The sequence below is a fragment of the Armigeres subalbatus genome, chromosome 2, assembly GCF_024139115.2.
Source record: "Armigeres subalbatus isolate Guangzhou_Male chromosome 2, GZ_Asu_2, whole genome shotgun sequence".
Classification (NCBI taxonomy): domain Eukaryota; kingdom Metazoa; phylum Arthropoda; class Insecta; order Diptera; family Culicidae; genus Armigeres; species Armigeres subalbatus.
The window spans coordinates 181,623,917-181,650,211 of NC_085140.1; the positions used below are offsets into that span (position 1 = coordinate 181,623,917).

The window sequence follows — 26,295 nt, forward strand, 5'->3', positions numbered from 1 at the left end:
TGATTTGTATTAATAATGGACATAGTATTTAGCATCAATGGGAAAATATACCATAGTAAGTACAAATAATACACTTTTCAAAAATTTCCTGTTTTATACATTCCCCTTTCATTTGGAACTGAATTGATTGGTATCCGGGCCTCTATCAAATGTTTGGTGTTGAATCGAGACCTTAATACTGGAAGATAATACGCAAAACCTTTTTTTCGGGAAAAAATAATTTGTTACTAACATGTATTCGGCAGAGAAGTGCTAGGTTTAACCTGTATCGTTTATATGCCATAATTACCATTCTCACTGCTTTGAGACATAAAGCAGTTTGCGCTCCAAAACATTATTTTTTATTGTTATTAATATAGGTAGGGAGAATGACGGCTTTGGCAGATTTTGTTCTATTTTTGGGGGGAAGGGGGGGTTATGACTGACTATGCTCAAATTTGGCCTAAACATTCTTTGCATATCAAAGAATATTGTAGCCAAATTTCATAAAACTTGGTCGATAAAAACCCCCCTAACAATAATAGAACAAAACCTTCCAAAGCCGTCTTTCCCTCTACATATTATGGATTCAAGGAATACAGTAGCTATTTTTGGGGTCTCCAGTTAGCCTTGCGTACAAAGGCGTAGGATTGATAATCCGGAGATGGCAAGTTCGATTTTCTGTCAAGTCTAGGGTGTTTTCGGGTTGGAAACATTCTCGACTCCCCTCCCTGGGGATAGTACTTGTTCATTGTACTTGCCAAACAAGATACATACATACTAATGGAATGGCGGGCATAAAAAATGAGGAAATGCTAGTAGAATAATAAGCTGGAACACAGGCCAGTTCCAGTAGGAATGTATGTAGAGCCATTGAAGTAGAAGCCATTGTTGCAAGAAATTTGTAAAATTTGTCTCAGTTTTCTCAAAAATATAAAAAATATAAAGGAAAAATTGTCGTCTCATTTGGAAAAAATCATCTCATCAATATTTATTTCATCGATTGTCTAACTGCTGAAAAAATCACAATAATTCGAAAAAAAATTAATTTGTGTTTGATAGGGTGACAATGGGAACTATAAGCTCTGTTATCATGTAGTGTACACACACACGCTCGAACATGTTAGATATTAGAACATGACCAATATTGACTCTTCCGATAAAATTCAGAAATTCAATTGTTAATGAACACTTGTAGGTGGCAGTTAAGTTTTCTCTACTGATACACTCCATGTTTCAATAGCGTATAGAAGCAAAGATTTCACTCATTTACTTACCTAGGGGTCCTATACACCCCGAGTGGTGCAAAGGACCGACTTCAAAGATCTCCATCCTCAACGATGTCTCGATGTCGCTCTAACCAGTTGCCAAATTAGAAGTTATGTTATTTCCTTTCTGAGGTTACACGCCTCTACATAAGGTGTGGCTGAGCAAGCCCCACTCCCGTTCTCTATTTTCAGTTGTTATCGGCCTCTTTGAGATCCAGTTATTAGTCACCAGGCACGAATGATGTACTGCACCTTTTTTCGCTAGCGTATAGCAGCGCAGGTTTCACGTTAGAAGTGAAAATTCAGATGCTAGCGCGTTTGCCCTTCTTGATATTGCCATCTGACGCTATTTGGTTGCCAAGATATTGGAAGCTTTCAATATTCTTCACAGATTGTCCTGCTACTGTGAAGCTGGCTCCGTGTTCACGTCATTGTTGAGCTTACTCTGCATATCAGAGCGCCGTTGAGCTAGCAGTGCAACTGTATTCGCGGAGAGTCGCAACGATCCTGAATCCTGAATCCGGGCGGAAGTCATATAGTTAGCTTTGAGCCTCTCGGCTGATATGCGATCGAGCCCTGGAGCTTTGATCGATTTCATGCTTTGGATGGCCATTTGAATCAGTAATTGAGCTTCGGTACCTGCGTTTTCGGCTTCGGCTTCTTTTCGCTCCTCTATCTTCCGCCTGGTCTCATCGGAGATCCATTGGGCGCACAGTTCGCCCAGATCATTCTCGGTGGAAGTTCTGGTGGAAATGAAGGCGTTTTTTATGGCGGTCTATTGGCCTTCCACGCTTCCACCTTCAACAAAGGGCCTTTCACCGTAGCTTTCTAGTCAGTTTGTGTTGAGCCATCGTTAAACTTTTTCCTTCTGCCGACGAATCCGCGCTATGTGCAGGCGTATTTCGCCGATGAGGAGGTGATGATCAGAATCGATACATTTGTTTGGCTTACATCTAAACAGATGACACCGAATCAACTATTTGACACCACAATACATGGTTCGAGGCCGCATCTCTCCATCCTAGGATGCGCCCCACGCTCGCCCAGTCGTTCTGTACCTGGTCAGCACACTTCGCTCGCTGCGCTCCACACCGTCTCGTACCTGCCGGATCGGAAACGAACATCATATTTGCAGGGTTGCTCTCCAGCGTTCCTTCAACATGCCCTGCCCATGGTACCCTTTCGGCTTTAGCTACCTTCTGGATACTGGGTTCACCTAAGAGCAGAGCAAGCTCAAGATTCATCTTTCGCAGCCACACACTGTCTTCTTGCACACCACCAAAGATGGTCCGAAGCACTCGTCTCTCAAATGCTCCGAATGCTTGCAAATCCTCCTCGAGCATGGTCCAAGTTTCATGCCCGTAGAGGACTACCGGTCTTATCAGCGTTTTGTACATGACATATTTGGTGCGGTGGTGAATCTTTTGACGTTGGACAACGTCTTACCCGAAGGTACTGGGTGTCAAATCAGAATCTAAAATTAGGGACCGTCACGAAATCATGTAATATTTTGAATCTTTTGATGGATTTTCGAGATTTATATATCAATCAATTTGTCAATTTCATTAACTCTTTTAATTATTTACGATAAACTATAGAAAATTTCAATTCTTGACCTACCCAGTAAAAATACCAGTACCAACCAATCCCATTCATGCATTCCCAACACGGACATCAGAATGATTAATGATTAAGTTAAGGGCCATATGACCTACCGTTTCGTTATCTCCGGGTATAAAAAGGCCCATGATTCGCGCTCGCGCGTCATTTCTGTACGATGATCCACGGTGAGTGATCACGAAGAGAGGAAACGGAGAGCACACATAACGATGGCGATGGTCCTAGTATCGAAGGCAGTGGTGGTTTATGCATCTGTAGCGGTTAAGCGGCAAACTTTCGAGTGACTATCGTCGGCGTCAGCGGCACTGCAGTGAAATTTGTTTGCATGGTTCTGGATCTGGTTTTGTTGCAGGACCAATAAATTGGTTCTTTATTTGGTATAAATTTCACTTGGCTGCTGCTACCCATGCGAATAATTTTCGGCTGCGTCTTTCTCTGACGCGCGCTCGTGATTCCGCTACCGACGGAAACTATCTGCCATCACCAAGCGATTAATTTGTACTTTGATCAAAATTCGTCTCGCCTCAAGTTGTGGCTTAAGAGCTATTTTCAATGATGGTACCCAATCGTTAGTACTTCAGACAAGAAAACTTAACCTGAGCGCTGCTGATGCTGACGACGACCGCACGACCCACACCATCGGTAGGAATAAAATTTCCAGCACGAATTCCGGCGATGTCGATGGTGGGACCGCGGTCTGCTCTTCGCGGCATCTCGAACTATATGGCTCGCGCGCGCGGAGAAGCTGCTTTCTTGTGATCAATAATTTTAACCCTGCAGCCACGCCCCTTTGGTGAGCGTTACGGTTCCCGATCAGCACAAAAATTGAGACAAAAATGGTTACAGTAACTTGATTGTGACTGAATTTGGTCACATATGAGTTGCAGTAACCTATGTGGAACATGTGTGCTGATAGGGCTACACAATATTTGCACTCTTACAAATCAACGAAGAGGCGGTTCTAATGGGCCTCCTTTATTGATTAAGGTACACTGGGGGAAGTGGAAAAGGAAAAATCGATAGTGCATGTTTGAATTAGTGTAAAATTAGTTTAAATGATCTAAATGCGATCAATCAAAATGGGCTATCAAAAACAGTCAATTTTGCACCAGTTGTGCGGTAATTCATACCATTTTGGTCGCTTGAAATTTATGGAAAAAGATTTTAAAATTAGGAGTTGATTTTCCACTTACCCTAGTGGGATGGGGTAAGTGGAAAACCCATGTTACCTCGACCGTCAATAGTGATGAGTAGTTACATATAACTAAAATCAATACGATAATTGCTCTGAGTATCTTTTGTGGAATAATTTCATTACCTTAACGGAATAGATTCCAAGGAATTTTCGTAATAGCTAGGGGAGGGCTGGTTTTGTCCTCTCGAACACTAAGTGTGTAAAATCTATATGTTCGCCCAAAGATGAACTTTTTAAAGGAAAAATGGGACTTACAGGGTTAGAAACTAATCAACTTAGTTTAATTAATTGAGATGATGTCTGTATGTGCGTATTTGTATGTATGTGTGTGCGCAAAGCACGTACAAAATTATCAGCTATTCTTAAGCACTAGTCCTTAACCAATTTGTTCGCAAAAAATTGCATTCAACGGCGAAACCTGTTATGAATAAAAATTAATGTGAATTATACAATATATTTTCTTATCAGTGGTATTTTTAACTTTCTTATACATTTTTTTCATATGTGAAACATGTGAAAGGCATCAATACCGATAGGTGGATTAATCAGGCATTTTCTCATTTTTATTAGCCCAATCACCACTGGAACCACAATGATAACGAAGAAGGAACAAATTAAGATTCACAGCTATCGAAAAAAAAAACCCTGGAGGGAGAAAAAAAAATGCGTAATTAGAACATTATCCACTTCCCCCGCAGTGTTTGATACCTGGGGTAAGTGTAAAATCTTTGAATTATTTGCGTTCTTGGTACGAACCACTACCAATTGAATGGGATTAGTTTAATTGTATTATAATGGTCACCTGTGATATAAATTCACTTGAAAAAAGGACAATTGGTGCAAATAAGAATTGATTTTATGAATGCAAAAATCAACTTTTCGCGAAACCTAAATTACAGTTCTAACATTAACAGTGTTAGTGTATGTATTATACAATTTCAACATAGTATTAGTGTGAGCATCAAAGTATATTCTTGCATAATGTTATGATGTGGTAAAAACTGTAAAGTGTGTACAATTCCAATTTTTCGAGTCGATTTTTACACTTACCCCCTTTTTGTACCTTATAGGAAAACTGCTTTCCCAGCGTGCGTGAATTTATTCTTAAGTTGTCCAACGTCTACCTTGCGGTCGTGTCTTGTACACAACCCTTCTGATTTTTTTGACCGCAGTTTCTTGTGGAGCTCATAGTAGGCCCGACTTCCACACCACAGATGATGCACCTTCGAATTTCACGACTAACATTATTTTCAGCCGTTGGCAGTTCACACAGTTTTGCATACCATTCAGCATTGCTTTGATCAGTCTGGTAAGGTTCCCAGAGAAGCTCGACCATAATTTTCCTAGCTCTACGCATTCAATACTGTCATATGCCGCCTGAAAATCGATAAACAGATTGCGTTGGGATCTGGTATTCACGGATTTTTTGGAGGATTTGCCTAACAGTAAACTATTGGTGACAGACGACGGAAGATGATCTGGATATCCCTTTGTAGGCGGCATTGAGAATGATGATCGCTCGAAAATTCTCACATTCCGGCTTGTCACCTTTCTTGTAAATGGGGCTTATTACTCTTTTCTTCCACTAGCTGTTCTGATTCTGATAATCAGTTTGTGCAGGCAAGCTTTCCCGAGCCCATATTGATGAGTTCAGCCCCGTTGCCATACTTACCAGTTGCTTTATTAGTCTTTAGCTGTTGGATGGCATTCCTTAACTTCCATCATGGTAAGACTGGTTGGCTTCCATCGTCCGCTTAACTGACGTAGTCATCTCCTCCGCTGCCTTGACTTTCACTGCCTGTACTCTCTCTGTTCCTCGTAGTGCTGCTTCCTCCTTTCGATCACCGCACGTTCGTCCGTCAAGATGCTTCCAACCTTATCCTTCACATCTTGGCTCGCGGCACGAAGCCTTTGCGGGATACGTTGAGCTTCACGGATCACGATCACGAATTTCACAAATTTCTCAGAGAGAACCTGGCAAGGGCCCCGTAGGCCTTTTTTTATACACTAACCCAGCACACGCATAGTAGTTGCCAAGCTACCACATGGCAGTGTACCGGAGTGTGGGACTGTGGGACTCTCACCCACTAAACCCTTCTTGGGCTCCAACCCAACGCTACGATACTCCTCCCTCAGCATGCGCAGTCCACATTCAAACTTCTGCCGTGCTTCGAGGTGACAATAGTGCTGACGCACTATGACACTCCTGCCTCAACACAAGCAGATCACTCGTTCTCTGCTGAAGCAGCACACGCACTACCCTACCGAGGTAGGGACACTCCCGACAGCTGTGAGGGCGGATATACGGTGTGGTTCGCCCCAGAAATTCAACAGATTCAATTCCTGTGTTTTTATTTTTTTTATTGACTTTAATCGTTAAAGACAAGCCTCCTGAAATCCAAATTCAAATCTACTGGCGTTTACAAGGGCACACCACTCAAAACGGAAGCAATGGACAACTGTCATTTGTATTATTTCACGCATGCTGCGATGTAGCAAAACTGAAATAGAAGGATGACAGTTGTGCGTTGCTTCCTTATTGAGTGGTATGCCCTTGAAAACGAAAGTAGATTTGAATTTGGATTCCCGGAGGCTTGTCCTTAAAGTACATAATAAAGAAAACTAATAATAAAACTACATGACTAATTAACACAATTTGTTTAGTTGATCCAAAGCTCATCCCCATCGAAACGTCTTTGAATACTTTCATTCGTGACCACGCTCAGTTGAAGGGAACTAAATTCATGTGCCTAGAAGGAGGATGTGGATCATGTATCGTGAATATAACCAGAAAACATCCAGCAACCGAGAAAATAACCACAAATGCTGTTAATTCGGTAAAACTTCAATGTAGAGCTGACCATTGCAATATCAATACAATTTTTCTTTAGTGTCTGTTTCCCGTTTACTCTTGCCATGGATGTGATGTACTCACGGTGGAAGGAATTGGAAGCAAGAAAAATGGTTATCATCCCATTCAGAAGCGCCTTGCCCATTTCAATGGCTCGCAGTGTGGATTTTGTTCCAGTGGAATGGTTATGAGTATGTTCAGCTTGCTGGAATCGAGCGAAGGATCGGTTAGTATGCAGGAAGTGGAGAATGCTCTCGACGGAAATATCTGTCGTTGTACCGGTTATCGACCGATATTGGATGCGTTCAAAAGCTTTGCCGTGGATACGAATGAGGGTATTAGAAAACTATGCCAGGACATTGAAGATTTTGGAACAGGGTATAGCTGCTCGCGAAAAGCTTCTATCACGTGTAGTAAACTAGTAGGAAATGTACGGAATATGCAGCGAATTATTGATGGACAAGGAAAAGAATGGTACAAACCGTACAACATTTCAGAAATTCTTGAGATATTTCGTACGATAGGAAATAAGCCGTACATGCTAGTAGCGGGGAACACTGCTCATGGAGTCTACAGACGAAAGGATGATTTGGAAGTTTTTATCGACGTTAATGACGTCGCTGAGCTACATCATAGTGAGATTGCAGAGAATATTATTATTGGTGCAAGTAATACTTTGAATCAATTTATATTGATCATGCAACAAGCAGTTCAGAAAAGCAATAATTTCCAATACTTACGGGTAGTGATCGAACATGTACAAAAGATTGCGAACCGCCCCGTGAGAAACATGGGATCGATAGCTGGAAACCTAATGATAAAGCATGACCATTGGGAGTTTCCTTCGGATATGTTTCTCCTCCTCGAAGCAGTGGAAGCTTCTTTGGTAATATGTAAGTATTTTCCGGTGAACATTTGAAATGATGGTAATTAAATGATTAATAGTATTTTCTCTGCAGTAACTGACACTTCTTCAAAAGTTTTGACACTCAGTCAATTTCTACACCTGGATATGAAGAAAAAACTATTGGCTAGCATAATCATTCCACAGCATGACCCAGTGAGAAATATCTTCAGATCATTCAAAATAATGCCTGTTTCGCAAAACGCCAGAGCATATGTCAATGCGGCACTTTTGTTTAAGATACAAGAGTCTAATTTTATCCCAAAGTCTGTAACTATTTGCTTTGGAGGTATAAATCCGTCATTTATTCATGCTACACAAACGGAAGCTTATCTTGTTGGAAAACCTTTGTTCCAAAATGAAACCATTCGAAAAGCAATGAAAATACTTTCCGCGGAGATCGAACCAGACTTTGTTTCCCCGGATGCTTCACCCGAATATCGAAGAAACCTAGCTCTGTCGCTATTCTATAAATGTGTTCTAGATATGGCTATCGAACAGCAGGTTAAACTCGACCCGAAAGTCAGAAGCGGCGCAACAATCTTAAAGCGGTCTCTATCATCGGGAAAGCAAAGCTACGATACCTATCCAAGCAAATGGCCCCTCACCCAAAATGTTCCCAAGTTGGAAGGAATGGTACAGTGCGCTGGTGAAGCGGAATATATCAACGACATATCACAAATGCCGAACGAATTATTCGCTGCGTTTGTACTAGCCACTGAAATTAATAGCCGCATTCTACAAATAGATGCTTCGAAAGCTTTGGTACCTCAAAAATTATAATTTGCATAATTCATAACTGGTAGTATAATTTGTATACTTGCAGGAACTAGAAGGAGTTGCAGGTTTCTTTTCCGTAAAGGATATCCCAGGAATCAATAATTTCATGACTCTAGAAATAGGAGCTCCACGAGTTGAAGAAGTTTTCTGTAGTGGAGAGGTGCTATATCACAGTCAACCCATTGGCATTATAGTAGCTGAAACATTCGAGTTAGCTACACGAGCGGCTTCTCTTGTTAAGACAACTTATGAGAAGCTGCCACCAAAGCCTATTTATCCAACAGTAAGAGATGTTTTAAATGCTCAGGCATATGACCGAATATCGAATGAAGGATATGATCGACACGGAGCACAGTTCAATAAGGCTACCGAGGGACCCATTAAAATCCAAGGACGTCTGAATCTACAAGGACAATATCACTATACTCTTGAAACACAGACATGTTTCTGTGTTCCCATTGAAGACGGTATGGACGTGTACTCGTCAACGCAGTATCCAGATTTAGTGCTATGCGCCTTATCTCAAGTACTTAATGTTCAGCAGAACAGCATAAACTTGACCGTGCGCCGATTGGGCGGAGCTTACGGTGCAAAGTCCACGCGACCTGCTCATATTGCGTGTGCCTGTGCCGTAGCTGCTAAACTCACACAGCGTCCTGTTCGAATGGTTCTTTCAATTGAAACAAGTATGTCTGCCATTGGAAAGCGTATTGGATGTCTTAGTGAGTACGAAGTTGATGTGGACGATACGGGGATTATCAATAGATTGCATAACACATTTACTCATGACGGAGGCTCGACTATCAACGAAAACTTAGCGTACTTGACAAGTGACATGTTCAAAAATTGCTATCGTACGGATAAATGGAACCTAGTGGGGAATGTTGCACGAACGGATGTCCCTTCCAATACATGGTGTCGATGTCCAGGTACTTCGGAAGGAATAGCCATGATAGAAAACATCATGGAACACATTGCTCACGTAGTTGGGAAGGATCCCTTGGAGGTACGCATGCTAAACATGCCGAATGGAAACTTGATGCGTCAACTATTACAGAAGTTTCGAAAAGAAGTAAAGTTTGATTCTCGAAAGAGGGCAATTGATAAGTTCAATAATATGAATCGATGGCGAAAAAGAGGAATCGCCATTATTCCAATGGAATATCCTATGGAATATTCGGGAGCTTTGAATACTCTGGTTTCGATCTACCATATGGACGGATCTGTGGCAATTACGCACGGTGCTGTTGAAATGGGCCAGGGAGTCAATACGAAGGTGGCTCAAGTTGTTGCTGCCGTTTTTGGAATTCCGCTGAGTAAAATATCAGTTAAACCAACAACTACTCTAACCTCTCCAAATAATAATCCATCTGTCCATAGCAGAGCGAGTGAAACAGCTGCATTCGTAAGTATGCTGTAAATGATAATGTAAAAAAAAATACTATTTTATGTAAAACACAGGCAGTGAAACGGTGCTGCGAGATTCTTCTGGGACGACTTCAGCCAATTTGGACAGCCAACCGTTCGGCATCTTGGGAGGAAATCATTAACAGAGCATTCATGGCGAACGTCGACCTTACTGCCGAGTATCACTATCAATCGACGGATCTTCAAGGATATATTATCTGGGGATGCACTTGCGCCGAAGTGGAAGTTGACGTACTTACCGGAAATGTGCAAATTTCAAGAGTTGACCTACTTGAAGATGTCGGGGAAAGTATGAGCCCGGGAATCGATATTGGACAGCTGGAGGGATCTTTCATTATGGGACTAGGTTATTATCTAACGGAAGCCCTAGTCTATGACCACTCCAATGGTTCGCTAGTGAATAACCGCACTTGGAATTACAAGGTTCCAGGCGTGAAGGACATTCCCATGGATTTTCGGGTGAAGTTTTTGAAAAGTAGTTCCAATCCACATGGAGTTTTGCATTCTAAGGCTGTAGGAGAACCGTCATTTAGCATGACTCCTGTATTGACTTATGCATTGAGATATGCGTTACGATCGGCGCGACGAGATGCAGAATTGCCAGACGAATGGATTCCAATTGGTAAATACATAGAATGGATTTATATTTTTACAGCATAATGTTAAGCCATTGTAGAACTAGATTTGTTGGGCTTGCGCGATGTTTCTTTAGCCTTGAACGAAGTCACCGAATTATATCCGGTTTTATGTTAAATATTATCACATTACTGGGCTAAAATTTTATTTCATTTGCCAGTTCTCATAACTAATTACATACGTATTTTCAGGTTCAGGTACCACGCCGGAAAAGATTTTTTCAATGGCCTACAAATCATTCGATCAGTATAAACTGTACTGAAGAAATTATGGGTAAGAAGATTTAATCATTTCGTGATCTCAAAACTGATAGCAATGACCCCAAACCAAGTGTTTAAACAACTAAATGAGATCTAGAAATGAACAAGGCAAGATGCATCTAATGATGAAAAAGATAAAGCAAAAATGTGTATGTATCGTTTAGTATATGCGAATGTAAAAACAAAAACAAGAATTTTCTCAGTTTCTAAATAACAATAACTAACACAAAATTCTTAAAATTTCAGAATAATTTAATTCATTATTTACAACAAGGTGTTCATAATTTACAGTTCCAGGAGTAGGGGCATCATCCCCAGGCATACGTATTTGTTTGTCGGTGCATGGAATGGCAGTGCGAGCGGCTTCTACAATCGACTGTCCAAGATCGTTCCCGGACTTGCAAGTGCTTCCTTACGTTCCTGAATCGCTATGCACAATCTCCTGTGAGGACCGATCGGTAAACCCAACGATTTGATATCACTTTCCGTGAGCAACATTAGAGTTTCCATATCGATTTCATTTTTCTGAAAACTAATGTCCAAACATGTAAACTTTGTTTTAGTATACATAAGCTTAAACTAAAATCTTACATCGGATAGTGGTCTTCCAGTTTGAATGCAGTTAAAAACCTTAGCACCGCCAATGATTCGTTTTCTTCATTATCCGAACTATTCGCTTCGCTTTCAGAGTCCGAAATAACCAGCTGCGAACGAGGTTTGATTGGTCCATGTTTTGGTTTGGCTATAGTTGATCCGTCAGAAGAATCATTGGCCGAATTTTCGTTGCCCAATTGTGCCAGCACAGTGGAAACGGAACGCCTAAAATGAAACCCAGTTCGTATTACATCAGTAAGCAATAAATTCATATTCAGGAGACATACGTCATTGCGAAATTCCCCGACGGCCTGTTGAAAATGCTAGGTCTGTTTTGAAGCATTACATCATTTGTTAAATCGTCGTTCAGATTCGCTAGAAAATCAGGTTGACTAACTGATCGCGAAATCGTATTGAACTTTGCACTAGATCCACAGCTCTCACTGTCGTCGTCAACTTCTTCGTAGCCATTGGAATCGACGTCGAACACATCCTTTATTTTGCCTCGTTTACTGCTTTCCTCCGATGAGTTGTACGTGCCAACGTACAGAATTTCCGAATCTCTCTGCAATCCCTGAATAGAACGGACGCTCCGCTTCCCCGTTGCTTCCACTTCGCCGATTTTGAAACCTAGAAGACAGTAAATTGTTAAAGAAGGACATAGGATTATCATGTGAACCCAAAAGCAACGTTTTTGCAAGTTAAGATTTACTGCATATTTGAAGAAAGTCTCTTTAAATATTCTCGATTTAGACTTACTAATACATAATGGTTATATTATAATGGTTTTTATAGCCATCAAAGTTAATCTAATCTTGTCTTTAAAATGTAAGCACAATTCCTCTGAATTGAACGGAAAATCGTCAAGTTTTATTGTATAAATTTCTTTAACCACAAAACCAAAACGAACTAGGCATAATAAATGTCTCAAATGTTAATTTCATACCTCCATTTTCCATCTGCTGTCTCAGTTTGGATGCTTCCGCTCGTTTCTTTACAGCTCCTCGTGATCCTGTCACGGTTCCAGCAACTAAAGCACTAAATTTGGTCGAATTATTGTTCAAATTATCCTTACTAGAACTCTTCAAATTTCCCTGACTACCCGACCAAATTTTGTGCTTCAACATTTGCAACATATTTGACGGCCGATGCGGCCTGATCCGTTGATCATCCTTTCCCTGGTCAACCTTTTGCTGCCTGGCAGCATATTCTTGCGCCCGCTTAGCTGATTTCTTTTTCGCTCGCTCCTTCAAATCTCGAACTTTTTTCCTGTAATCAAGCGTTTCATCATCTTATACCATCACATACTTTCAAAGATAATTTGGTGTTGATTCATACTTATCAACAGCTTCTAAATTTGCCGCCGCCGCGTCCAGATAGCGCAAAATATTGTCTCGATTGTTTATGGCAGCCAAATCTTGCGCACTGTGGTTGTCAATATCTAACGCATACAAATTGACTCCAAATTGTACCAGAAAATCGACACATTGCATGTGGCCTTTAGCAGAGGCTAGATGTAACGCGGTATTTCCAAACTGATCTGATTTATCTGGATCACCTCTGTAAAAATAAACACATTCATTGTAATGCTATCATAATCACCTTATCTCGAAACAAAATCTATTTCATCATATTTTACTTTCATGCAGACACATTGCTTATAAATCACAAGTTCTTCTATCGATTGTTATCGATTTTGATAGAATGAATATAGGAGCATGAGTTAAAATATCGGATCACCTAGCTTACCCTCTTCCAACTAGCAGTTTTAGTGCCTCCAAGCGACCTTCGAAGGCGGCCCACAGCACCGGAGTCATACCGTCAGCATCTTTGGAATTTGATTCGGCGCGGGTAGCCTCTTTGAGCACATCAAGCAAGCCATCCTTGGCCGCTCTGGTAAAGAGAAAAAAAAGATTTTGTTAGTTAAGTTTTTTAATCTAATTTTATTTGCTGTCGCCCACAAAATATAAGCATTTATATCGTAAATAGACTAGTGAACATTACTGCCATGAATAATTTCAAAACGTATACTGCCTATGATCGCATATCAGTCTCATATTTGCTGGATTTCCTAATCATATGGGACAAATATGCGATCGTGGGCAGTATAGATTGGAAGGTGATTTCCCTGCACAAATTCGTAGGTGGTACAAGACTGTTGTATGATAGTAGAATCACTTTCATACGTTACCACAGATCAAGGAGTTAGACTTTACTAAGGTGGCTCATTGACCACATATATTGATTTGGTACTAATCACTCTCTTTTAGATGGAAGCAATGCAGTGTGCATTAATGATCGAGATCTGTCCTGGCCACGTCCTTGCGAATGCTGAGGAAGGGGAAGGATGGGTATTTGGACACCTACTTAAGAAAGATGCAGAGAACTTTACGATCTCTCATAGGTGTCACGGGAGGATTTTCTTTGAAATTGTCCTTCTAATCCTTCTAAATTTTGAACATCTTCTCTTCCGTGGAAGATCCCAAGGAATTTCCGTTGAAATCCAAATAAGGTCTCGTTGATGTCAAATTTTTGAATACAGAAGGGCGGTTTGGCCGAAGGTCATTTCTGCGAAGACCACAAAGCCGTGACTATGTCAATTGGCCGAACAAACCATTATTACGAAGCTCATTTGATAGAATGTTTATGGCCGAAGTTTCGCCAAAAAGTTCGTTCAGCAGATGACATTTTCACCAGTACGATCCGTGTGGTCAAATGATATTTTCACTGAAATGCCTCTTTCGGCCGACCATTTCGGCTAAATGGCATTATCGGCCACATGGCATATTTGGTCAAACAACCTGTAAGGGAAAATGGCTTTTCGCCCAAATTACCAGTTCGACCGTATGTCATTTTCGGTCATATCGCTTGAAATTCTGCTAGGCTCGTACGAGACACTGAAGACGACCACACAGTTGTGGTCGAAATACGTATCTGCAAAGATAACGAAAATTAACTGGTGGAATTAAATGGAGAGTACTTAATTCGTCTTAGTCGGCACAACTTCCTTTTTTGGTTCTATAAGTCCAACAAAATGTTGCTTTTTTAGTCTCAATTCATATCATTTCGGTAGATTTGTATGTAGGGATTATGTCAGAACCAGAAATCATGGTGACACCTGTTCCATAAATGGCTAACAACGGGGTTTCTTCAAACTGACCCTTCGGGAACCGGCCCAAAACTAACAGTTCAATATTTTTGCTCCATACTAGCAATATAAGTATCAAACTTCAGCATTTTGGAAGACTAGAGGAATTTTGACATCCAGATATGATTTTGAGGATATTGGCCACACTGGGGCCAGTTCCGAGGCCCTTAGGGAAGCCTCCAGGGGCACCAAAATGGGCCATTTTCAAAATATCACAAACTATGGCAATATGGGTATCAATCTTCAGCATTTTGAAATACGAATGGAATTATGACATCCAAATAAGATATTGCGTGGGATTGAGACATCCAAACATAATATTGGCCACCCTGGGGTCAGTTTCGAAGCCCTTGAGGAATCCTCCGGGGGCACCAAAATCGGCCAATTTCAAAATATCACAAACCATGGGCAATGTGGGTATCAAACTTCAGCATTTTGCAAGACGAATGGAATCAGGAGATCCAGACATGATATTGGCCACCCTGGGGTCAGTTCCGAGGCCCTTGGGGAAGCTTCCGGGGATACCAAAATCGGCCAATTTCAAAACATCACAAACTATGGCAATACGGGTATCAAACTTTAGCATTTTGGAAGACGAGTAAGAATATTACACCCAAATATAATATTGGCCACCTTGGGGCCAGTTCCGAGGCCCTTGGGGACGCCTCCCGGGGCACAAAAATTTGCCATTTTAAAAATATCATAAATTATGGAACATGGATATCAAACTTCAGCATTTTGGAAGACGAATGGAATTATTACATCCATATCTGATATTGGCCACTCCGGGGCCAGTTCCGAGGCCCTTGAGGAAGCCTCCGTGGATACCAAAACAGGCCAATTACAAAATATCTTAAACTATGGAATATGGGTATCAAACTTCAGCATTTTGAAAGACTAGTGGAATTGTGACATCCATATATGATTCTGGGAATATAGGCTACCCTGTTGTTCCGAGGCCCTTTGAGGAACCTATGGGGGAACCAAAATCCGCCTTTTCCAGCATCTGCAAATCAAAATTATTTTATTGCATGGGCTATTGCTATTGAAAATTGGCGAAATTGAACTATGAGTTCAAAATTATGGCCAAAATACAATTTTCAATGCGCAAGACAAGCTAGAAAACACTCACCCATATTTTTCATGGAGGAACTTCCGAAGGAATTCCTGGAGGAACTTCCGGAGGAATTCCTGGAGGAACTTCCGGAGGAATTTCTGGAGGAATTCCTGGAGGAACTTCCGGAGAAATTCCTGGAGGAACTTCCGGAGGAATTCCTGGAGGAACTTCCGGAGGAATTTCTGGAGGAACTTCCGGAGGAATTTCTGGAGGAACTTCCGGAGGAATTCCTGGAAGAACTTCCGGAGGAACTTCCGGAGGAATTCCTGGAGGAACTTCCGGAGGAATTCCTGGAGGAACTTCCGGAGGAACTTCCGGAGGAATTCCTGGAGGAACTTCCGGAGGAATTCCTGGAGGAACTTCCGGAGGAATTCCTGGAGGAACTTCCGGAGGAATTCCTGGAGGAACTTCCGGAGGAATTCCTGAAGGAACTTCCGGAGGAATTCCTGGAGGAACTTCCGGAGGAATTCCTGGAGGAACTCTAGGAGGAATTCCTGGAGGAACTTCCGGAGGAATTCCTGGAGGAACTTCCGGAGGAATTCCTGGAGGAACTTCCGGAGGAATTCCTGGAGGAACTTCCGGAGGAATTCCTGGAGGAACTTCCGGAGGAATTCCTGGAGGAACTTCCGGAGGAATTCCTGGAGGAACTTCCGGAGGAATTCCTGGAGGAACTTCGGAGGAATTCCTGGAGGAACTTCCGGAGGAATTCCTGGAGGAACTTCCGGAGGAATTCCTGGAGGAACTTCCGGAGGAATTCCTGGAGGAACTTCCGGAGGAATTCCTGGAGGAACTTCCGGAGGAATTCCTGGAGGAACTTCCGGAGGAATTCCTGGAGGAACTTCGGAGGAATTCCTGGAGGAACTTCCGGAGGAATTCCTGGAGGAACTTCCGGAGGAATTCCTGGAGGAACTTCGGAGGAATTCCTGGAGGAACTTCGGAGGAATTCCTGGAGGAACTTCCGGAGGAATTCCTGGAGGAACTTCGGAGGAATTCCTGGAGGAACTTCGGAGGAATTCCTGGAGGAACTTCCGGAGGAATTCCTGGAGGAACTTCCGGAGGAATTCCTGGAGGAACTTCCGGAGGAATTCCTGGAGGAACTTCCGGAGGAATTCCTGGAGGAACTTCCGGAGGAATTCCTGGAGGAACTTCCGGAGGAATTCCTGGAGGAACTTCCGGAGGAATTCCTGGAGGAACTTCCGGAGGAATTCCTGGAGGAACTTCCGGAGGAATTCCTGGAGGAACTTCCGGAGGAATTCCTGGAGGAACTTCCGGAGGAATTCCTGGAGGAACTTCCGGAGGAATTCCTGGAGGAACTTCCGGAGGAATTCCTGGAGGAACTTCCGGAGGAATTCCTGAAGGAACTTCCGGAGGAATTCCTGGAGGAACTTCCGGAGGAATTCCTGGAGGAACTTCGCAGAGGAATTCCTGGAGGAACTTCCGGAGGAATTCCTGGAGGAACTTCCGGAGAAATTCCTGGAGGAACTTCCGGAGGAATTCCTGGAGGAACTTCCGGAGGAATTCCTGGAGGAACTTCCGGAGGAATTCCTGGAGGAACTTCCGGAGGAATTCCTGGAGGAGCTTCCGGAGGAATTCCTGGAGGAACTTCAGGAGGAATTCCTGGAGGAACTTCCGGAGGAATTCCTGGAGGAACTTCCGGAGGAATTCCTGGAGGAACTTCCGGAGGAATTCCTGGAGGAACTTCCAGAGGAATTCCTGGAGGAACTTCCGGAGGAATTCCTGGAGGAACTTCCGGAGGAATTCCTAGAGGAACTTCCGGAGGAATTCCTAGAGGAACTTCCGGAGGAATTCCTGGAGAAACTTCCGGAGGAATTCCTAGAGGAACTTCCGGAGGAATTCCTAGAGGAACTTCCGGAGGAATTCCTAGAGGAACTGGCGGTGGAATTCCTAGAGGAACTCCCGGTGAAATTCCTAGAGGAACTTCTGTAGAGATTCCCAGAGGAACTTCCAGAGTTCATGTCGCCACGCCGCCGCCGCCGATCACTAACGGCATGACGCCGACGCTGGCTGAAAATGATCTATCACGCGCACGCCGCTGCCGGTAAAATTTCAATCGACGCACAGGTCTACTGCTAACCTTATCTAGTACCTTCAACCTTTTGTATACAGGACACTTCTTCACAGCATCCCGCTTTAGGTCTCAAATCACCTCGCTCTTTCGCAATCTACGAATGCAGTTCCAGAGTGTTATCGTTCTCCTCTCGTGGCCTTTAAGATATCCCTTAAGCTCTTATTGTCAGCATTGACGATAATCCGCTTTCAGAAATTTTGGAAGATTGAGTTGCCTGACCCATACCACATTAAACATTGAATTGTTCCTGTTCAAGATAGACGAAGCTTCGCAACGCTTTCTCACTTTAGCGAGTACCGAAGTCACTCTCAATCCAAACTTTTGAAAGACGTACCAGATTTGTTATACATACTAATTAACTAAGCAAGTGCGAATAAAATTTATATAGGGGAACTCCATCTCATTGAACATATATTCATCTCATCGCGAAACAAAGAAATACTGCACCAATTTTGTCACTTCTTTTTGTCAACAAGCGTGCTCACTGCTGAAAAAAATTACAAAAATAAGAAAAAAAATAAAATTCCTTTCCATTGCTTTGTTTTTGATGGAATGCATATCGGAGCCATGGGATGAATTCCAGGAGCAGTTCCCCTATGTACCAAGATTTTATGCAGAATTGAATTTGTAATAAGACTTTTCGTTTCCCCATCTTTTTAAAACAAATTCATCTCAAATCGAAATTTCAAAATATTCGCTTTTCCAAAGTAAGAAAATCGCTCATTTACTCTCCACTCATCCTTCCAGTGTTTGGAAGAATAAATAGAGTATATGTTTATCCGTGTTCTCGAGAAGTATGTAGAACTATCGTGCGATCAACAGAAAAAATGTGTTCTGCTTAGTGCGGGAGGATTAGTGTCGTATTTTAGGTTAGCATGCCGAATCAATAGGAAAGTGAGTAGAAGTAGATCGCATCGCTTACCGAGGTGAATCCAATCCAATACATACATGAAAACAATATCCTATTCCAAGACAATCGCGGATATTCAGAGGTATACTCGGTCACTAGTAGCAACGAGAGTTGGATCAACAATCCTTTCCTTACTATATGGCCGTAAGGACGTGGGTTTCCGAAAAGTATACAATGAGAGTGAATAGCTAGCCCCAAGCCCCATTAATTTGGTTTCCTGTACAATTTCGCAAGTTCTAGTCAATCACGGAGTCATAATGTCCACGATCATTTGTGTTTGAAAGGATGAATGTAGTAGCTATAAGATACAAAAACCGGAACAGTACTTCTACTTTGCTTCAATTTGTTTTAAATATTATCCCCCATAAGCATTACAATTACATAGTCCTCCTTGATTTATCATATAAAGCCAAACAATATCCAATGAATTAATGACTCACCTGTGTATTCGATCAGACGACATTGCTTCCGTTATCTGCTAACTTAACACTTCCGCTTTCATTGAGTCGATCAATGTATTCCCATAACAACGATATGAGGCAAGTTTTTCACTTTTTACGCTGCACTGTTCCTGCCACACGCTTCGCGACTAATGCCAACCTGCACTTAGATACCAACAATCCGCGTTTCTCATTAATCCAGCATTATCACAGAATCTTCATTGAAAAGTAAAAACACACATATATTATTACTGCTCTGGTTCAATATACATAACACTCTCATTCATTCCATACGGCATGTTCAATATCACTTTTTTTTTCGTTATGTCTGTGGATTGATGCTAATGCTTGCTTGGGTGGGTTTCAAAATAGAAGACACAACCCACGTTGTTTTCATACAAAATAGCATCAAGAGCGCGTATGCACTGTGGTCTGTGAGCACCTGAGAACATGATGTGCGCGTGTGATACGAAACGAGCGCTCCAAGCAATCAGCAATCATAAGCAAATTAAAATTGAATGCACCGCTAGAAGACATAATTTCACTACATAATGGAAAGAAAAAAAAATGGTTCCAAACGAAACGGAAAAGGTAAAAAATATACACTTTTGGTTATTTACATCGGTAATTGTCGAACATTCCCCATACAACTATGGGTCAGTTCAAGATTTATTAGCGACATCGATTTGCTTCGAGATTAGCGTAAATCGCTTTGAGGACTATGTGTATTTTAGTCCAATAGAGATTTGCTAATATGTTTTAAGATTCATTCGAAACCAAAGTACGCTTTTTAAACTGGTTAATGTTATTTTTCACTTTTCTACATAAGTATTTTTCATTATTGTGTATGACACACAATTGTAGAGCACTGTACTCGAACAAACAAGCTATCTGATTTTCCAGGCAGATCAATGTCCCAAGTTCATTGTCAAAATTATAGCAAATTGAAATCTGATATCATGAATCAAATTGAGTGTCGCTTTTTCATTTTTGATGGCAAGTTAAATTTAATATCAAAAATAGGTTCTATATTTTTATTCATTTGACCTCCTGCTTATAAGGCAGTAACCACTATACCAACGAGGTCCTAATTTGAACTTGAATTACAAAATGGGCACTTAGTGAAACTGTTGATACGCTGATTCACTTTCACTTCAGTTCCAATGGAGCTCCCAATATGACTAATGAGTTTAATTGATTGAAAACTCATTCTAAAAGATCAATAGTGCATCGAGAATCGAGATTCGAGATCATCAATTCGCTTTATATTTCATGACAAACAACATGAGCGAGTTTTAAAAAAAATTGCTCATTCATTTTTGTTGATATAGGGTATGATACCCAAAAACCACCCTCCCCCAGTTTTCACCTACGGATTTTAAAATCTACATTTCTCGAAAACTAGTTGTTGAAACCAGTTAAAGTTCAAGTTCTCCATTAAATTATTGAAAAGTTTTGAAAAAAAAAGTTTAATGAATCGCCTGCTTTGAGCGTACTTACAGCGGCAAACTAGGAGTTAACTTTCTGAAATCAGTATGGCCAAAGGCATCTAAGGTTCGATTTCTCAAAATTAAGCACCTTAATCGAAAAAATATTTGGTAGGCGTAGTAGCGGACACCATCCTTCATAACCGAAACCAAATAGTTTTTCATGAAAAGTTCCTGATTTTGAGAAAACCCGCGTTAGATTTCTTTCGCCATACAAATTTCTGGTGGTTAACTCTTGCTGGCTATTTGCGCATATACGATAGCGCCTGGATGTGGAAGCGGCGGGTAGAAAATCAGCAACTGCCAATAATTCATTAAATAACTCGTCATCTATGACAACATAATTTGATGTAAAGCGGCTAATTGAAACCATGTTTTGATATCAAATTTTATAAAATAACAATAATTGACATAATAATATAATCTCAACAGCAGAGCTCAATATCAATATGCTCTTCATTTGTTAACCGACTTAGCTGGGGAAGTGTCTGGCATGTGAAGCCTTCAATTTTCAATTTTGTGAGAGTAAAAATGTGAATTTAACATTTACAAACATTCCATTAAACAGGTGACAGATACGGATGATGCGAGGCAGTATTTACACCCACAACAATTATGTGTGACATTCTTTGTATTAAGCGTTTTATATCAAATCTCGCATGCAAACTGATCAGAGAATAACATACTTGTTATGCCAGCTCATTGCATTAAATTGGTTTATTTGGTTTCGATTAATACAACTAAACAAATCTCGTTGACTCCTCCTTGACACTCATATAATCTGTTGTAGTACATTCATGAACAAATATTATCGTTACAATTCATAATTAGTTATCCATCATTGAGCTCCATTGAAAAAAAAAATAGCAAAATCCCTGAATTTACCGATTAGATATTCTTCAACCACATCCGTAAGATTGTAGTTCAATCCATTAAGAAAAAATCAAACAACCATGCGTTCACCATCATTTTACATGCAATTGAGTCATTTTAGACCACCATTCGGGCGTTTTCCCCAGGCCTATTTATAAAACATTTTTTAAATGCGTTAGAAAGTAATGAAACACTTATTGTTTTGAATAGGATATCAAGGGGTGCATTTTGGACCATTCTCCCCTATTTGATTCGTGTACAGCAATAACTTTGACCCACGCAATCTTCCCGATTCTATTTAGGTTGATAGCGGTAAAGGACACAAATTTTCGAAACTAATGCGAGTTTGTAATAAAATGTTGCAATCGCTGGTTGAGTGAGAAGTCATCGGACGAACATTGTGTACATTTTTTTGGTCGCGAAAAAGTGCAAGTAAAAAATATTGCTTGATGGATCATGCACTTGCAGTGCGTGTTGCTTTGGCCTGAAGAAGTGCCATCAACTGCAATAGCAGAATCCATCGGATGAGCATTGACTGTAGGTTCTCTTATCGTCAAAACATAGTCAATAATAACACTGGTCGACAGTAAATTTGTATTCGCGATGCTCATGTGTTGCAATGATAGTTTTCAACCTGCAAAATTCACTGGTTAGGGGAAGGGGGGGCAATATGCCCTAACTAAGCAAACACTGCTCTATTGTCTTATTTGTAACGCTATTCATGGGTATTTTTACATTATGCATCAGTTAAACAAGATAGCTATTTGATGCCATTCAAAAATTGTCAAAAATCTCAATCATATTGATAATATTCACATTTCAAAAAAGTGGTGATATTCTGTTGCCGGAAAACTCATGAGGCAAAACGCCTTTTAACTGGCAGTTCCTAGGGAATAAAGTACCACGCGTCGGCGAATTAGCATTCTAGTATGGATAGTCCGTGGAGACGCAAGTACTTTGTAGGTTATTGCCACTAGGGCGTTTTGCCTCGCCAAAATGTTAGATGTTTCTTCAAAATGTGGAAATTTTCGGTTTTTCCGACCTTCCCATGCACTTTTTTGAAACTTTCTTCGCCTATCCTACATAATTTTAGATCTAGTTTTGTTACGGACATCTTAAAGACGGTAAATATGAGGGAAACAACAAAAGGCGTTTTGCATCGGGGGGGCGTTTTGGGGCCTCTTCCCCTATTGGCGTTTTCTGTTTGATTTGGCAAATTCCGAGATTATGTGGTCACAAAGGAAAAGGTACTCGCTTTAAAGGCGTTGAAGTCACTTGCAAGCCACCAATTTCCAATAATATTCCGCATGAATCGAACTCGTGGCGAGTCTTCTTCTTCTTCTTATTGGCATTACATCCCCACACTGGGGGACAGAGCCGCCTCGCAGCTTAGTGTTCATTAAGCACTTCCACAGTTATTAACTGCGAGGTTACTAAGCCAGGTTACCATTTTTGCATTCGTATATCATGAGGCTAGCACGATGATACTTTTATGCCCAGGGAAGTCGAGACAATTTCCAATCCGAAAATTTCCTAGACCGGCACCGGGAATCGAACCCAGCCACCCTCAGCATGGTCTTGCTTTGTAGCCACGCGTCTTACCGCACGGCTAAGGAGGGCCCTACTCGTGGCGAGTGCAGAGGTGTTTTCGGCTAGCGATGGACGAGTGATTCATCATCAATTACTTCCCACCCCCGATAGTCCTTGAAGAAGCAGTCAGCGTCGTTATCGACCATTTAAAATACTAGAGCTCTCTGACTGTGTACATTGAGATTGGAGAACAAATCGCATGCTTCCATTCATTGGTTCCCTATGCAATTGTAATTTTTCTGCACGGTCATCATGCTCATGCTTAAAATTGATAATATGAGCAGTACAGTGAACGTTCGCTAATTGGGGTTTTTCTAGTTGGGGCGCTTTTTAGTTGGGGGTTCGCTAATTGGGGCGAAACCCAATTAAAAAGCAGCTAAACGTCAGAATGTGATGTCAAAAACGCGTTGACGTTTTGTTTCCGTGTTTGGCGGGAAGTGTTTCAAGCTGCGAAACTGGCCTTTAACAAGGCCATCAAGAGCAGTAGGAGAACGTGTTTCGACAACCTATGCGAAGGAGCCAACGCGAATCCGTGGGGTGACGCCTACAGGATAGTGATGGCCAAGACCAAAGGGAGCTCTTCACCCCCCGAACGGTCCCCGGATAGGTTGGTGAGGATTATCGAGGTACTTTTCCCGTCCGAACCACAAGTCCGCAAGGCAACATAGGCTCTAGGGCCTGATGGAGTTCCTAACAGCGCTCTTAAGGCAGCAATCATAGCGAACCCAAACATGTTCAAGCTAGCTATGTAGAGATGCCTAGATGAGTGTAGATTCCCCGAAAGATGAAAAAGACAGAAACTGGTGTTGATGTCGAAGGCCTTAGATCGGTGCTGACTTATAGACACGACGGGCAAGTTGCTAGAGAGGCAGCGGATCATCCTCAACAGGCTGACCCCGTACTCAGAGGGTACGAACTGTCAAGCAATCAGTTCGATTTTCGCAAAGGGTAAGTTCACGTTGGACGCTATTAACTCGGTAGTAAAGACCGCCAAGATAGCGATCCAACAAAAAGGGCGAGGTATTCGATACTGTGCGTTGATGACACTTGATGCGAAAAACGCATTCAACAGCGCAAGCTGGGATGTCATCTCGTTACACCGGCTTAGCTTGCCGGTGGGCCTGTAAAAGATTTTGGAAAGCTATTTCCAGAACCGTGTACTATTATACGAGACCGATGCCGGTCAGAGAAGCGTACCTATTACCGCAGGAGTTTCGCAAGGTTCAATACTGGGCTCGGTATTATGGAATTTTGGAATTATGGGTTCTGAAGCTAAGTTCTCTCCTGGTGTTAGATCGTCGACTTGCCCGATGACGTATCCTTGGAGGTCTACGGGGAGTCAATTTCCGAGGTAGAACTGACCACACCACACGTGATGAGCACGGTGGAGGATTGGATGAGCCCTAGAGGCCTGCAGCTCGCTCAACATAAGACGGAATTGGTTATCGTCAACAACCGCAAGTCGGTTCAACATGCAGTGATTCACGTGGATAAAGTCGCGATCGCATCAAAGCGAAGTTTGAAGCTCTTTGGGGTCGTAATAGACGACAAGCTGACCTTCGCCAGCCATGTCGACTATGCGTGAAAGAGGGCTTAGACTGCTGTTGCAGCATTATCGAGGATGATGTCCAACAGTTCCAAGTAGAGTTTCCATCCCGGGACATCCCGGGACGAAAAATCCCGGGATTTAGGAAAATTCGGGATTTCCCGATTCCCGGGATATTATTTTTGAATGATGATGATGATGATGATACTACCATCTATTGTAGCAAGGCACCTGCCGATAGCACTGGCCATATCTGACAAACGATTCGATCATGATTATACTACTGTTTGTATTTCATCAGACTCCTGTATGAAGGGCCAAAAATGGGTGGGGTGGTTCCATAAGCAGAGACACTTATGCGAATCCACGGGATGAATAGAGAATCTCCTTCCAGAAGAAAGTTCGTACATACAATATTATAATCTAGCCCTCGTTTCCCAGATTGACCCAATAGATGGGGAGAAGAGCCCGCCCTTTATCCACGAGATGTTAACAGTAGGAAGTTGGCGATTCCACTCTTCCTACCCAAATCGCTTCAATCGGGTGCCCTGATGGTTTTTTATGGCATATAATCATATAGTTTCAAAATAATTTGGTAAATATATATAATAGAATTCTCTCACCAAGTTTCAATTCCATGTCCTGGACGAGAAAGGACCTTTCTTCAACGCCAGCTAGTTTTAGATTTATTCCTTCAGAGATAGGAAACCAATAGCTCTTCAAGAAATGTTCTGGTTTAGATAGGGGAATATGCTTCATTCTGGGTCAAAGTTCGAGAAATAGACTTCTTGATTTCTAAAAAGATGAAATAAAAAGACGGATGGCAGTATCATACATAATAACATAATTGTTTTGATTAATATGAATATGTATTCTGACTTTTTGCCTTTCTCGTACAACGAACTTTTTTTTCTAAAAGATTTTTCTTTTTTTTCGGGGCAAAATGAGATTTTTATATATTCTGAAGCCTTGTCCAAAATAACGTAATCTGGCAAAAAAAAAAACTTAGTTCGGAAATGTATGATTTTTTTTTCGTTTGTTTGAAAAACTACCACACGCACTTTGAAGATTACGGAGATTATGGAGCACTGCTTGCCATTTCCGAACTGAAAGTGTACCAGGACATTGAGTATTGCCAACAACTACTGATCTGTTTCGAAGGAATTGAAAAATTTGTTCAAAAACAATTTTTTGTCGTTTTCTAGGAATTGTGTAAAAAGGATATATGCAGTTTCTCAAACAAGTGATTCATGTATTACTAAGTTTCTATTGTACAAAATATGTTAACACTAAGATTCTAAATGTCTAATAAAATTTTTGTTATTAAAATATTGTAGTCATTAAATAGCAAGATTTTCAGATTTCTGAACTATAATGCTTTTCATATTTGAAGAAAAATACAAAAGCAAAAAGGACAAAAATTCTATAAGAATCCAAGAATAGACAGATGAACATTTCAATGTTTATAATCCTATACTGGTTCTGAACAAATGTGCGATGATTTGCGTAGATTATAAGAGGTACTGTATTTTGGTGTGTGATGAATATTAGTAACGCAAATTGACTCAAAAAACGTTCTA

The 26,295-nt window shown here is 41.4% G+C and overlaps 2 protein-coding genes across 11 annotated transcripts in view; one reads left to right on the top strand and one right to left on the bottom strand.

Annotated features, from left to right (window-relative positions):
• Positions 1–15: 15 nt before the first annotated feature.
• Positions 16–10,979, top strand: LOC134215576 (uncharacterized). The gene is made up of 7 exons (XM_062694732.1): positions 16–55; positions 6,727–6,899; positions 6,954–7,806; positions 7,873–8,582; positions 8,644–10,002; positions 10,059–10,647; positions 10,853–10,979. Exons 1-7 carry the CDS (start codon positions 16–18, stop codon positions 10,921–10,923), a joined length of 3,795 nt encoding a protein of 1,264 aa, XP_062550716.1. The 3' UTR covers positions 10,924–10,979.
• A 173-nt stretch (positions 10,980–11,152) lies between these two features.
• LOC134211335 (pre-mRNA splicing regulator USH1G) overlaps positions 11,153–26,295 on the bottom strand; it is an 85,597-nt gene continuing 70,454 nt past the window's right edge. For all 10 annotated transcript variants that reach the window (XM_062688104.1, XM_062688101.1, XM_062688096.1 and 7 more), the window contains exons 2-8: positions 19,220–19,435; positions 13,265–13,408; positions 12,854–13,075; positions 12,462–12,784; positions 11,803–12,145; positions 11,513–11,740; positions 11,153–11,453 (exon numbers count right to left, since the gene is read on the bottom strand). In XM_062688104.1, the coding sequence (XP_062544088.1) occupies positions 11,288–11,453; positions 11,513–11,740; positions 11,803–12,145; positions 12,462–12,784; positions 12,854–13,075; positions 13,265–13,408; positions 19,220–19,242 (1,449 nt within the window). In that variant the 5' untranslated portion in view covers positions 19,243–19,435 and the 3' untranslated portion in view covers positions 11,153–11,287. The remainder of the gene's footprint in view (positions 11,454–11,512; positions 11,741–11,802; positions 12,146–12,461; positions 12,785–12,853; positions 13,076–13,264; positions 13,409–19,219; positions 19,436–26,295) is intronic.